A 13,682-nucleotide genomic window follows, 5' to 3' on the forward strand; every position below is an offset into this window, starting at 1 on the left:
CGTTCGTTTTTTGCTCATTCTTTCATTCATTCGTTTGCTCTTTTATTCTTTCCTTCTTATGCTCTTTCGTTCATTAGTTCTTTCTTTCATTCCATCTTGTAATTCATTATTTTGGTTGTGTTTCTTGTGTTTAATTGTTCTCTTCATTAGTTTGTTCTTTTACTCTTTCCTGTGTATTTTTGTTTCTTCTTTTGTTTGTCTGTTCTTTCTCTAATGTGTCAGTGTTGGTTGTAGGAGCGGGAGAGACATCGGCAGCACGTGATGTTGATGAAGGCGGTGGAGGCCCGGAAGAAAGCTGAGGTGTGTTAGACAGCTCCTTTTATCATTTCATCATCCTCTTTTACCCCTCTTTTCCATTCTCCATCTGTTTCTCTCCCATTACTCACTACTTCCTCTTATGCTCGTCTCATCATCTCTCTTGTAGTGTCTCTTTTCTCCTCTGATCCTTCTTCCGCTCAATCTCAGAGACTATGAATGTGTGGATCAGTCTCTGTGATGGCACACAAGGCTTGTTTTCTCTTCAAACATGTTTCTGCAGGAGAAGGAGCGTCTGAAACAGGAGAAACGAGATGAGAAACGATTGAACAAAGAGCGTAAACTAGAGCTCAGGCGGCTTGAGCTGGAAATGGCCAAAGAGCTGAACAAACCCAACGAAGACATGTGTCTGACGGACATGAAGGTGAATCACACAGGAAATCCTTTTTTGTGCACAAATTTAAAGCTTAAGGGCCAGATTTCCTAAACAGGGCAAATTAGTGTGAGAGTGCAATCAAGTTCAGAGTGTGATATACTGACGACACACAAATTAAAGCCATAGATGCAGTCGATCATTTCCATAATGATCAACACAATCTACCAGTTAGCATCTGGTTTAAGGCTTTTTTTGGGTGCTAAATAATGGCACAAACACCAGTAAATTGACGAGCACAATCCTTAGTAAATCACCTTGTGTGATTAATTTAAATCCTCTCCTCCCATAAATACTACGTCTAAAAGAGAAACTCCTACAAATGCATATGCAATAAGATCAGCCGCAAAAATAACCCTGTCCAGGCTTTTCAGTGCAAATTCTTCACTGAGTGTCTTTAGTGAATCCTGACAGTAGTTTTTTAATGGCAAAAGAGGGTTTGTGCTGAAGCAGGCTGTTAGTAAATCTGGCCCTAAGAGGGTTATTTCTGCATTATTCTGGTCATCAATCTGAGTTGCAAACTTTAAGCAATCTGCCAATCTGACTGGTTTTTAAATAGCATTCCCCCTAGTCACATATAAACCACCTAGAAAGGTCTTAGCAGCCATCCAGAAAACATAAATATACACTGTAAAAAAAAGAAAAAAGTCTCCAATTTTCTAAACTAAAACTAAATTTTTCAGTTGGTCGAATTGAAGTTCGGTAAATTGATACAATTTAATTCATAGAAATTAAATTCTGCTTACTGAAAAATGTAGATGTGATCAGTCACTTGAAAAATTTCAATTGGAGACCTGATTTTTTTTTTTACAGTGTACTAGGCATACAATCAAAAAAAAATCATAAAACTATGCTTCAATGTCTTGAGATTAAAATAATTTCAGCTAATTTTGTCCATGTTCAGCCTCTGCCAGTGCTGTCACGGATAGCGGGTCTGGTGTTGCCGGGCGGATGTTTCTCAGACTGTCTAATGGTGATGCAGTTCCTGCGCTGTTTTGGAAAGGTCCTGGGGTTTGACCTCAATGCTGACGTGCCATCACTCGGCGTGCTGCAGGCGGGGCTGTTGAACGTTGGTGACAGCATGAGCTTCATCCAGGACCTGCTGGTGCGCATGCTGTCTGCTGCGGTGTGTGACCCAGGACTCCCTGCAGGACACAGGGTGAGAGGAGAGCATGAGCATGCTTAGATTTGTCTGGATCCAGCTCTGAACACACCTGGGTATTGAAGGAGTTCACGTTTGTTGTACAATTGTTGTGAAATTTCAAGCTTTTAAGCAGAATCCTTCAGATTGAGATCTTGAGAAACACATTTTTTTTTTATGCATTTTTTTATTTATTTACTTTTATTTACCTTTCATGCAAAGTGGTAATCATTGGAAAATGGGCTGAAATAGTTTATCATTCTTGTAATCAATCTACAGCATGTATGTGTGTGTGTATACATACATACATACATACATACATATAAAATGTATATGTATTAGTGCTGTAAATCAATTAAAAAAATAACTAAATAATAAATAAACAAATTATTAATCGCAATTAATTACACCTAACATTAAAGTTTTTATATTGTAGTAATTTCACATTTAATCTCCAAATTATTGTAATGTATTCAATCAAGAGAAGTGAATGAATTTCTCTTTTTCTTATGTTTTTTGATTAACATTAATGACAGACAGTAGCAGGTTTTTATTTATTTTAATTTATTTTTATATCATTTTTTTATATTTACTTTCACAAAAAGCAAAGTGAGTAATTGATGGTAAATGGCCTGAAATTGAATGTAAAATTGTATTTAGTATAATGTTCACAGCTCTTAAGCTCTGCTATTGCATGATAGTTTATTAAAAATTTTTTATTAAATATATATTTCCACATTAAAGACAAATGGAAAACCATTTATTGTACCTTACACTTGGGACAAATAAAAAATAGGTTTGTTTATTTAACAATACTATTTATTTATTGTAAAATCTTCTCTTGAAGTTTACATGCATGTTAAAGTCTGTAGATTCTGTCTGGTCCTAGTTTATTTCTCACACACCATCAGTTCCTCTTGTCTTCTTTAAGTGTAGTTTTCTTTGTGGCTTCAAACCGAATATCTCCAATAAAGAGCAAGAATTCAGTTCAGGCCCTCAGCAGATTTTCTGTGCTAATCTCATATGCATTCACAGTCTGCATAGAAAGCCTTTTGCGCCCTCTAAGAAACTCGAGTTAACCGTGCCTTTCAATTACCATGATAATTCTCTTTGAACACTATCTCACGGCCTTTGTCACACCAAATTCCTCATTGTGTCACTTTGTTCTTTTGTTTGGGTATTTTGAATATTTCAGGCTAAGACGGCTCTGGGAGACCATGTGACTAACGTTGGCCTGAACCGGCACAATGTCTCCGAGGTGCTGCAGATCTACATGGAGGCTCACTGTGGACAGACTGAGTTAGCGTCGCTGGCCGAGAGCTTGAAGACCAAAGCTTTCCAGGCCCACACACCCTCTCAGAAAGCCGCTATACTGGCCTTCCTGGTTAATGAGCTGTCCTGCAGCAAGACTGTGGTCAGGTGCGCTCATCTCACTTCATTAGTTCAGCATGCTAATGGTGGAACTGGTGTAAAACTTGTATGTTGGGGAAAAAATGGGCATAGATGCAATTTTTACTTTGCTTGTAAGTTTCACAAATAGTTTAGAGAAATGTCAAGTAACACTTTGAATTCAACATGAAATTTTTAAGTCGAAAGACTGAAAGATCTATTATGATTTTTTTATTTGACCTTTCCCTTAGTGTATAAGTCTCTGCCAAAAAGAGGGGATCTGTTCAACAAAAAAACACTTGCCTTCAATCAATTAATCAACTTTCTTTATATCGTGCTTTTACAATGACAATTGTTTCAAAGCAGCTTCACAGTGTCAAACAGGACAATATTGCAACAAAATTAGATTTGGCTGTACAGTCGTTCTGCAGAAAATTATCATGTTATCAGCTTATTTTAATTTATCATATAGCGACAATGTTGCAGATCAGTATTATAGTTTATAGAATTAAATAAGACCTAATTAATTAATTTTATTTGTATATTTTAAAACACCTCTTTGCCATTATTTCTGTGACTAAACTATGTCAGCCTTTTAGACATTTGCATAATTCCCGCCTACTGGCTGCTTTGGCCCGCCATCAAACAGTTGATAAAGAGACTTTTTTATGCTGGACTTTCAATATATAAACAGTGTTATATCTATGATAACTGTGTCGTGGTTTAAGGATTTTTAAACACATCATTTATGTTTTACTGGAAAATACTGAGAATTTCCTATGCATCATGATACTATTACTGATATAAAATTACAATAAATGTAAGATTTTGGTCATACCTCCCAACTCTGAAGGTGCTTATAATTTTGTGTCTCATGCATACAATTACATTTTCTTTGTTGTCTTTGCACAGTGAGATTGACAGAAACATTGACAGCATGACCAACCTGCGACGAGACAAATGGCTGATCGAGGGGAACCTGCGGAAGTAAGACACTTGTTTACGCCCATCTCATAAACACACACATTTCCTTCCTCTGATAATGTAAAACAGTCTTATTAGTTTTAAATAGTGGTCGCTAGTCTTCCTGTGGTCCGTAATATACAGTTCCTTTTTTTTTGAAAAAAATAAGATCACGTTATGGTTGAATATTAAAAACAGAATGTAATTTGACTGCTGCAGTATTTCATTTATACAGAATAAAAACCTATACTCACCTCCAATTTTAGTGATAATGCAAATCTAGTTATAATGTGATCTATAACGTTTTGGTTAGTTTGCAATGCATCCTTTATTTTGGCTGATGTTGTACAGACTAAGGAGCATCTACGCTAAGAGGACGGGAAAGCGGGAAAGCAGTATTGGAGGAGAGGAGGGTCAAGCCTCCGGTACGCCTGCCAACAGCCGTAAACGCAAGCGCAAAGGAGGGGAGAGTGATGATGATGATGAGGAAGATGATGACAGTGATGAACAGGGAGAGGAGGATGAAGACGAAGAATATTTTGGTGGGAAGAAAGGGAAGAAAGCCGAGGCGTGTGAAGACGAGGTAGAGCGTGATCAAATGCATGAACTGAAAAACTGATTAGCTTGAATGTAATGCTAGTCACTTTAGATAAAAGCATCTGCTGAATATGTTAATGTAAATCTGTTTGAAGTTCAGAGTTAGTCATTTTTTTAGTTTAGTGTCAGTAAATACCTTTTTTTACACTGTTCTAAAATTTGTAGTGTTTCCATAGCAAAACTGCCTTTTTGACTCAAAGGACCGTCATGGTCCTACACAATATCCGAAGCCTAAGATTATTTCCTCCAGTGTTTCTGCTATAATTAAAACAAAGCTTCTTGTTTTCATTCTTTATTATTAACAGACACCACTGTTTTAGCTCTGTACTTAAGGAGCATGTCCGCTGTGTGTTGTTATGGTGTATTAAGAGCTGCTTTTTGCAGGATGAAGGTGATCAATCCACAAGCATTGAGGAGCTGGAGAGACAGATTGAGAAGCTCAGCAAGGTAAATGAGCTGTCAGCAAGAGGTTCCTAAAGCCCTGAGATACTTGCTGCAAAGGTGTTATGCATAGGGGTAAATAAACACGTGAAAATATGTTTGAAATACATGACCAGCGGTATACTGTTAGAAAACATCCCACACCGCCCACACTGCTGAGAGCGGCGATTAGATGAATATGTAAATATGCTGCACACTTTCCACTTAAAAACAAAATAAACACAATAAAAATGAGTGGTAAGAAAACATCTGATCATGACGATGTGTTTGGATAATGTTTGTTCAAGCTCTGCAATCTGGCACTTCAGTCAAGATTGCTTAAAACAGCACTAGGTAACTTTTCAACCTTCATAATATATTTTCAAGACTCTTGTGATGATACATCGACTTACAATAGGTTGAATGACACGTCTGCCATAGCCTGACGGGGTCTGTATCGTTTTTAATCGTACTTTTAAACTTCGGGTTTCGGGTAGTAACCCGAGAACAAAAAGAACTACAAAATTCGACTGCTTTACGGCATATACGTCACTTCCACCAACACCCACACTTCCTTAAATTCGGACGTGCGAGCCCAACTTTGTTCGTCGGATAATAGTCATGTCCGAAGCAGCAGAGACAAATAAGAAAGAAAAGGTTTTGTTGGAGGAAAGCAATTAGAGGAAACGAAAAAGAGATGGGATTAAAGGCAGCACGAGGATCAACATGTGACCAGCGTTTGCTCGTCGGCGTGAGCTGGAGGAGGCGTGCCCGACCGATGCTGTCCTGCTTGTTATGGGGATTACCTTCCACTCAAACATTGAACTGAAGTATCATAGATTCTGTAAAACGCTAACCAATAGACTACTATAATGACGCTGGCTTGTAAACGTGAGCATCGCGATTGTTTGGCGTTTGAAAAAAATAAAACCCATGAAATTATATTCATATGACATGCTGAAACATGCCACTGTACCTGGGATGAAGACATTTCACACGCGCCGCCAGAAGAACACCTGCATGTGAACTCCTCCTGCAGTGTTCAGGGGAACTGTTACCCCTCGAACACGTGTGCGGCGCATTACGGCTGCGACACGGCTACCAGAGCTGATTGCGCCCATTCTAGTCAATGCTTGTGTTTACACCGGCCGTGCCGCGGCGCGTTTCAGAAGCTTCCCAGAAGCAGCTCTCCGAGACGCTTCGCTAAATATAGGTGCCTAGTCTATTTTTGACGGACGCGTGTCCAAGTCGCACCGGAAATACAAAATAAAAATCCCTGTTTCAAAATAAACACCCTGTGCATACTCTTAAACGTATTGCATGTATATTGGCAATATATCCTTGGTCGGAGACAAGAAATGGACGTCGGACAGGCAAATCACGTGGTCTCACGCATCCAGTCGCTCCGCTTCTGATATGCTCCCTGTGTGAGTTAGCACCGCGTGGAGGACGGAATAAAAACTTGTCACAGCCGTAATGCGCCGCACACGTGTTCAGTGTAAATGAGGGGTTAGTGCTGCACCAACCCGCTTTTATGAAATTATTTGGCCCACCCCGCACCACTGTATATATTTTTACAACCCGCCCCGCACCACTGTATATATTTTTACAACCCGCCCCGCACCCGCAACCATTAAATAGACATACGGGGTCCTTGGGTTATGAGACGACCCGTGCATCACTAGTTCAGGGCTATCAGGGTTGTCATGTCAACAAATGCACGCGCGATGACATCGCCTGTTGTAGGATGACAGAGCTTACACCAGTAGTTGAGGACATTATTTTTTCCCAACTGTAGGGGGACCCCGAGAGCAAAAGTTACCTAGTGCTGCTTTAAAATCAAGCAGCTTTACAGTATTAAACAAAAAAAATTGTCAGTGTCTCTTTCAATTGGAATTACAACCTCAATTTTGATTTTTAAGCAGCTTTCCAGTGTGTTCCTGTTTTTACTTGTGGACATTTGACCTTGATGGATTATACAAAAAAATGAGAAGATTTCCATGTCTAAGAAGGGGGGAGGCTCTGAGCCACAGGGACCAATAGTAGTTTGGATGTGTTTACTAGCTCCTCCTGGAAAGGTCGCTTTGGCAAGCTTTTTCATACTCATACACATACATGAATAAACTTCTTTTGGCCTGATTTTGTTCAAAAGTAAATCGGACCAGTTCGTTCTTCGATTTTGATTGAAGTTTATGGGGGTTTTGCCCTATATTATATTAACGGTGAATAGCAAAGACATAAAGAAGTACTTTTTTTGTGACTGTATATTATTACACCAACCTAACACATGAGACACTACAACAAATGGAACAAGAAACCATGTGAATCTGTTCCATTCGTTTCCGGTATTGTTTCATCCGGGTTAGTTATTCCACCAAACAAAGTCCCATTTGTTCAGTTTGTTCCACACGAACAAAGATGGACAGAACAAATGTAGCATGGAACAAATATATTGAACAAATGGAACATGAAGATATAGATGGAATGATTACAGGTCCCATTTTTCGTGTGTTTTTGAAGGCTTGATTATGTTTACAGTGTGCAATATAACATGAGTTCATGTTTCGCGTTTAAAAAAACACAGTATTTTTCACACAGTTGACTTATCTGTACAGCGCTGTTTCCTCTGTCCTAAAAACGGCCTGCTGATTTCCTTGTTCTATGAAGTCCCTCCTTCAGAAACACGTAACGAGTTCTGATTGGGCCAGCGCTTCCCGTGTTGTGATTGGACAGCAGCTTAGCGCACTTTGCCCGGAAAGGTCCCGCCTTTTACCATAACGGGGCGATGCCAGCGCTGAATGCGCGCTCTTCTCCACGTGGGAGAGCAACGAGACCACGCCCCCTATTTTGCGTGTTCTTGTGGGCGGAGGGTTAGTCAACAAACGGTTCTAGTGACGTCATTACAGCAGGAAGTGCAGCGGTGTAGTCCAAACCGGCCGCTCGCTGTAGGCTTTGAAAGGGAACTGTTAAATAAAATATCTCGCTTGGCATTGAACTTTGAGCTTTATAATTTTACAGGTATTATTTATGCTCCAACAGCAACATTACACACTAACTAAAGTTTGAAAGATGGGATCGCGAAGAACAGGACCTTTAATCTTAATCTAACTTGTTCCACGTATTGTTTCACATTCTATGTTCCAAACACACCATTCCATTTGTTCCAGTCATTGCTTCATGTGTCAGTTTCTTTCTTTTTAACACATTGTTCCACTTGTTTACTAATTTTTATGTTCCAGTTTATACATGTTCCACTTGTTCCAATACATTGTTTCATTTGCGTCACCTAACACGAGACACTGCATCAACTGAAATTCATGGAGCATAAGAAATATAGAACAAAAATCTGTAGAGGAGTCGGTTATTAAGAAAATGAAGGCAAGACACCACAGGCAAAATCTCATTAAATTCATTAAAAAACAAATGTCCTCTACAGAGGACAAAAATGAATAGCTGGTCCCCAGGAGGATAACATGCCTATACTTGCTTTACATAAATGTTTTATAATAAATGTGTGCTAGAATGAGAGTGCAGATTCACTTGCACCTTACCAAACACACAGCAAATATTTTCAGTAAAGGTTTGAAATGGATACACCTGTCTTAATGATTTTTACCTTCATCTCTTTCAGCAACAGACTCAGCTCCGTCGAAAGCTGTTCGAGGCGTCTCATTCCCTGCGTTCGGTGATGTTCGGTCAGGACCGTTATAAAAGACGCTACTGGGTGCTGCCGCAGTGTGGCGGGATCTTTGTGGAGGGTCTGGAGAGTGGAGAGGGTGAGAAACACAGAATGAGATTATAATATATTATAATGAAGACGAAGGCTTCTTCTAATGGACTGATCTCTCAGTTAGAAGCCACAGGAAACACCCTGGAAAACAGAAACTGGGTGGAATTGTGAAGGAATATTCTCTTCTCATAAAGGCTTCATTTATTTAAATCCAAAATACAGCTGTATCATAAAGTATCATCGTTACTCCAGTCTTCAGTGTCACATGATCCTTCACTCACTAATCATTCTAATATGATGATTTGATGCCAAAGAAACATTTCTTCTTATTAATAATGTTGAAAACAATCACTTCGAACCCCTTAAGTGTCACTGGCCCACCGGTGGGCCCAAAGCCATTACATATTTAAAACTGTAATATTCTATACTAAATCTAAACTAATCTTGACAAACTATATATCATTGGAGACCTTAGAGATTGTATTTTTCATATTTGACCACTGTTTTATAGTTAAAATTATGAAGTGACAGTAATTTATTAATTTGTGACAAGAAAATTTTGCAAAAAAACTCCTGTACAATGTGGTTTCAGTAGTAGTTGTTTTATTGTATATGGTCATACAATTTTTTTAATATTTCATATGTATGGTTTAAAAAATCATTTACAACCTATCTAAAATGTTTTATTGCTGTTTGAATAAAAAAAAAAAAATTGTAAATCAAATCAGTCGTCCATTACAAATCATACAGTGACTAGTACCTAGTGGACATTGTTGGTATAGCGACTAAAAATAACACAGAAATCTCATTTTTTGTGATATCAATGTCAAATTTCGAACACAACTTATTTAGACTTAAGGCTTTTCATTTGACATGAAATTCAGTTCAACACACACACACACACACACACACACACACACACACACACACACACACACATATATTAAAATATAAATAAATATTAAATTACTTTTTTTATTACAACAAACTTAAACACCTATAACTTTTTTGTTTTAAATTTTATTCAGCTTCTTTCACATGTACAAGAAATTTCCAAGTGTGTTTTTAAAAACAAGCCCAAAAATACAAAAATAGGTTCATATTCCAAACCATTCCAGAATTAAATTCATTTGAATCAGTAAGATTAAATCTTACTGACCCCAAACTTTTAAACACTTATGGGGTTTTAATGCATCCTCATTGAATAAAAGTATTACTTTATTTTTGATTTGTTTCAACAACAAAAAAATCTTACTGACCCCAAACTTTTAAACAGTAGTGAAAAAGCTTTCCATTTCAGATAAATGCTGTTCTTTTGAAACTTTCTAGTCGTATGGACTGTATACATACATACATACATACGCACGCACGCACGCACGCACGCACGCACGCACGCACGCACGCATACATACACGCATACATACACGCATACATACACGCATACATACACACACACACACACACACACACACACACACACACACATACATACACACACGCATGCATGCATGCATTTATACATACACACATATATACACATACATACACACGCACGCACGCACGTACGCACACGCATGCATGCATACATACACACATACATACACACACACATACATACATACATACATATGTACGTACATACATCCATGCATACATGTAAGCAATATTATAATATGTAAGGAATATATTAAGCAATGTTTAAGCATTATATAAAAGATTTTAATATTTCCCTTTTTTAATTTTGGAAAGACCTTTTTCCATGGCAGGTTTTACTTTATTTATATAATGTTATTGGAACAAGCTTTAGAAATGTGCTGCTGCTGCTGCTGATCTCCTGTGTTCCTTCAGGTCCAGTGGAGTTGCAGAGAGAGCGGGAGAGGCTGAAGAACGCTCACCTCGTCCAGGTCAAAGTGGAGCCGGTAGAGGAGCCTGATGAAAAATACGGAAGCGCTGAGCTGAAACGCGAACCTCCGCAGGATGTAGATTCTCTCAACCTCTTCCTGCAGAAACCTGACTCTTTCTCAAAGCTCAGTAAGCTGTTGGAAGTGGCCAAGATGTCCTCCAAGGTCTCTTGTCGGCAAAATGGCAGTCCAAAACAGCAGACTACATTATCCAGCATCCCTGACCCTGATCACCTGATCAACAATGCCTACCTCACTAATGCGCAACAGCAGATCCGTAACGACCAGCTCTACAAGGTCTTGACCGAGAGGAGCGCTCATTGGTTCAGTCTGCTCCCACGCTCCCCATGTGACGTCTCATCTCTGACTGAAAGTCCACATTCAGCGCCGCCATCTTCCTCAGCACAAACGTCCAATGGCAGAGCCCCGTTTGCCACCTGTCCGTCCAGCACAGCAGGAATCAACAGCTTTTCATTAGCAGCACAGATGCGGGTATGATCGTGTGGACCAGGGATTCACAAACATTTTTTGTCAACTCCTTAGATGTTAAATATTTATTTCGATTTTAAGTTAATATTTTAACAACATATTCACATGTTCTCTGATAATGGATAATGTCATAGAAGTAAACAGATAAAGTAATCTTCTTTTAGTAAGCGTTTTTTATTTTTTAATGATTTATATGGAGAGCTGCACTAACATAGGGCTTAAAACATTGTTTTAGCGATAAAACTATTTAACTATAAAAATAAAGATTGTTTTATTATATAAATATATTACTGTTGTAAATTACAAATGTCTTGTAAAATAAATATTATAATAATTATTTTGTTTTACATTGCAAGTTGCAATACTAATATCTTAAATTCTTTCATTTTAAGCCCTTAAATCCTAATGCTTTTATCTAATTATTATATTGTTTTAACTAACTATAAAAATGCATATTATAAATATGTAAATATATTTCTGTTGAAAATGACAATTGTCCTGTAAAAAAATTATTATAATATTGGATCATTTGAATTTGATATTTTCTTTTACACTGCAAGTTACAATGCTAATATTTATGTCAATACTATACATTAAAATATTATTATTTATGTCAATACTATACATTAATATAGTAATCTTTATGTCAATACTATACATTATTATTATTTATGTCAATACTAAACATTAATATACTAATATTTATGTCAATACTATACATTAAAATATTATTATTTATGTCAATACTATACATTAATATACTAAGATATATGATGCATTCTTTCCTTTTAAATGATCATTTTTAGCACAATTATTAAATTATTAAAAAATATATTGTATTATGTAAATATATTGTTGTAAATAATAATTGTCCTGTTAAATAAAAAAAATAAAAAAAATTAATTATTATAATTATTGTTAGTCATTTATGTTTTACACTGCAAGTTACGATACTAATATTAATATCTTAAATTCTTCACTTTCAAGCATTCAAATCCTCAAACTTTTATGTTGGCAAATAATAATAATAATAATTATTATTATTATTATTGTTATTATATTGTTTAACTTAATATAAAAAAAATATTCTATCATTTATTATGTAAATAGGTTGAAAAAAAATGAGGATTTTGTTTTACAATTCTAATATTTACTTCAATCCTATACAGTACAATACTAATATTTATTATGCATTCTTCCCTTTCTTTAAATCCTAAAAATTGGTAAAATGCTGTACATTTCTGTGCACATAAATATTGAATATTACATGAATGCAAATAAAGTAAATTAGCGCACATTGTATTCCCAAAATGCACATTAAAATCCCTGCACATACAGAGATGGAATTGGTGAGAAGCAGCATTTCGTGTTAACTCGATGCTGAAATACTGTAAGCAGCATGCATATAACACAGCACAACAGACTATACTTATTTAAATCACAGCTTTTGATTTGATGATAAACCCTGTTGGCGACCGTTTGTTCTGTTCTTTTTGTGTTTGTGTTCTTTGACTATAACACATCTCTGTGTTTGCAGATGAAGTCTGGTGTGCCCTTAATAGATCTGCCGTTCTGTGCTTGGTCCAATGGAAATCTGAGTCCAAATGTGATGTTCTCTGGGATTTCCATGGCCCAGATTCTCAGTGGCGTTCAGCCGCTCTCAGAGGTTAATGCAAACGTCAATGTGAGCCGCAGTAAAAGCAGCTCTCCAGAGTCTCCGGTGGAGAAATCCCTCTGCACACCCTCACCTGCTATTGAGGTGGCTAGAAATCAGGATTACCCATCACCTGAACCTATTCCTGAAGGTAAGCCTGAGATGACATCTGGAGACTGTTATTAAAGGGGTGGTGCTGTGGTTTTTTTCTAGGCTTGGTTGTGTTTATGGGGCGCAGTATAACATGTCTTAATACTTCTTCTTTTTTTTTAAACGCCGTATTGTTCTTCTATTCTCCCTTTATTCCACATTGCTTTATTCCATTGCTGTCTCCACTGTCCTTTGAACGCCTCGTTTGCTTCCTGCTTCTATGAAGCTCATCCCTCTGAAAAACGCAATGGTTTTAGATTGGTCAGATGGCCAAATGTAGTTTCCTGTATTTTTATTGCCTGAAGTGCCAAGCACAGGTTGCCGGAAACGCCACGCCCCTTCCCATTACGGGCAGAAGTCACATCTGCGGAGACTAGCGAGGGTTTATGATGTCACCAACCCAGGAAGAAGCTCGCTTTAGTCCAAACCGGCCGTTTTTGTAGGCAATAAACTGCCATAACTTTAAAAGACAATATCTCCGTTTGCATTGAACTTTCAGCGCTGTAACTTGCTCAAGCAGCGACATTACACACTAAAAAAATTGACTGAATTGATTCAAA

The 13,682-nt window shown here is 37.5% G+C and overlaps 1 protein-coding gene across 8 annotated transcripts in view; it reads left to right on the forward strand.

Annotated features, from left to right (window-relative positions):
• Window positions 1–13,682, forward strand: part of LOC137075703 (bromodomain adjacent to zinc finger domain protein 2B) — a 107,979-nt gene that overhangs the window by 77,944 nt on the left and 16,353 nt on the right. For all 8 annotated transcript variants that reach the window (XM_067444603.1, XM_067444605.1, XM_067444604.1 and 5 more), the window contains 10 exons: window positions 235–300; window positions 539–679; window positions 1,593–1,847; window positions 3,025–3,248; window positions 4,131–4,205; window positions 4,533–4,764; window positions 5,163–5,225; window positions 8,830–8,974; window positions 10,777–11,321; window positions 12,856–13,123. In XM_067444603.1, the coding sequence (XP_067300704.1) occupies window positions 235–300; window positions 539–679; window positions 1,593–1,847; window positions 3,025–3,248; window positions 4,131–4,205; window positions 4,533–4,764; window positions 5,163–5,225; window positions 8,830–8,974; window positions 10,777–11,321; window positions 12,856–13,123 (2,014 nt within the window). The remainder of the gene's footprint in view (window positions 1–234; window positions 301–538; window positions 680–1,592; window positions 1,848–3,024; window positions 3,249–4,130; window positions 4,206–4,532; window positions 4,765–5,162; window positions 5,226–8,829; window positions 8,975–10,776; window positions 11,322–12,855; window positions 13,124–13,682) is intronic.

Source organism: Pseudorasbora parva, chromosome 5 (genome assembly GCF_024679245.1).
Source record: "Pseudorasbora parva isolate DD20220531a chromosome 5, ASM2467924v1, whole genome shotgun sequence".
NCBI classification, from domain to species: Eukaryota; Metazoa; Chordata; class Actinopteri; order Cypriniformes; family Gobionidae; genus Pseudorasbora; species Pseudorasbora parva.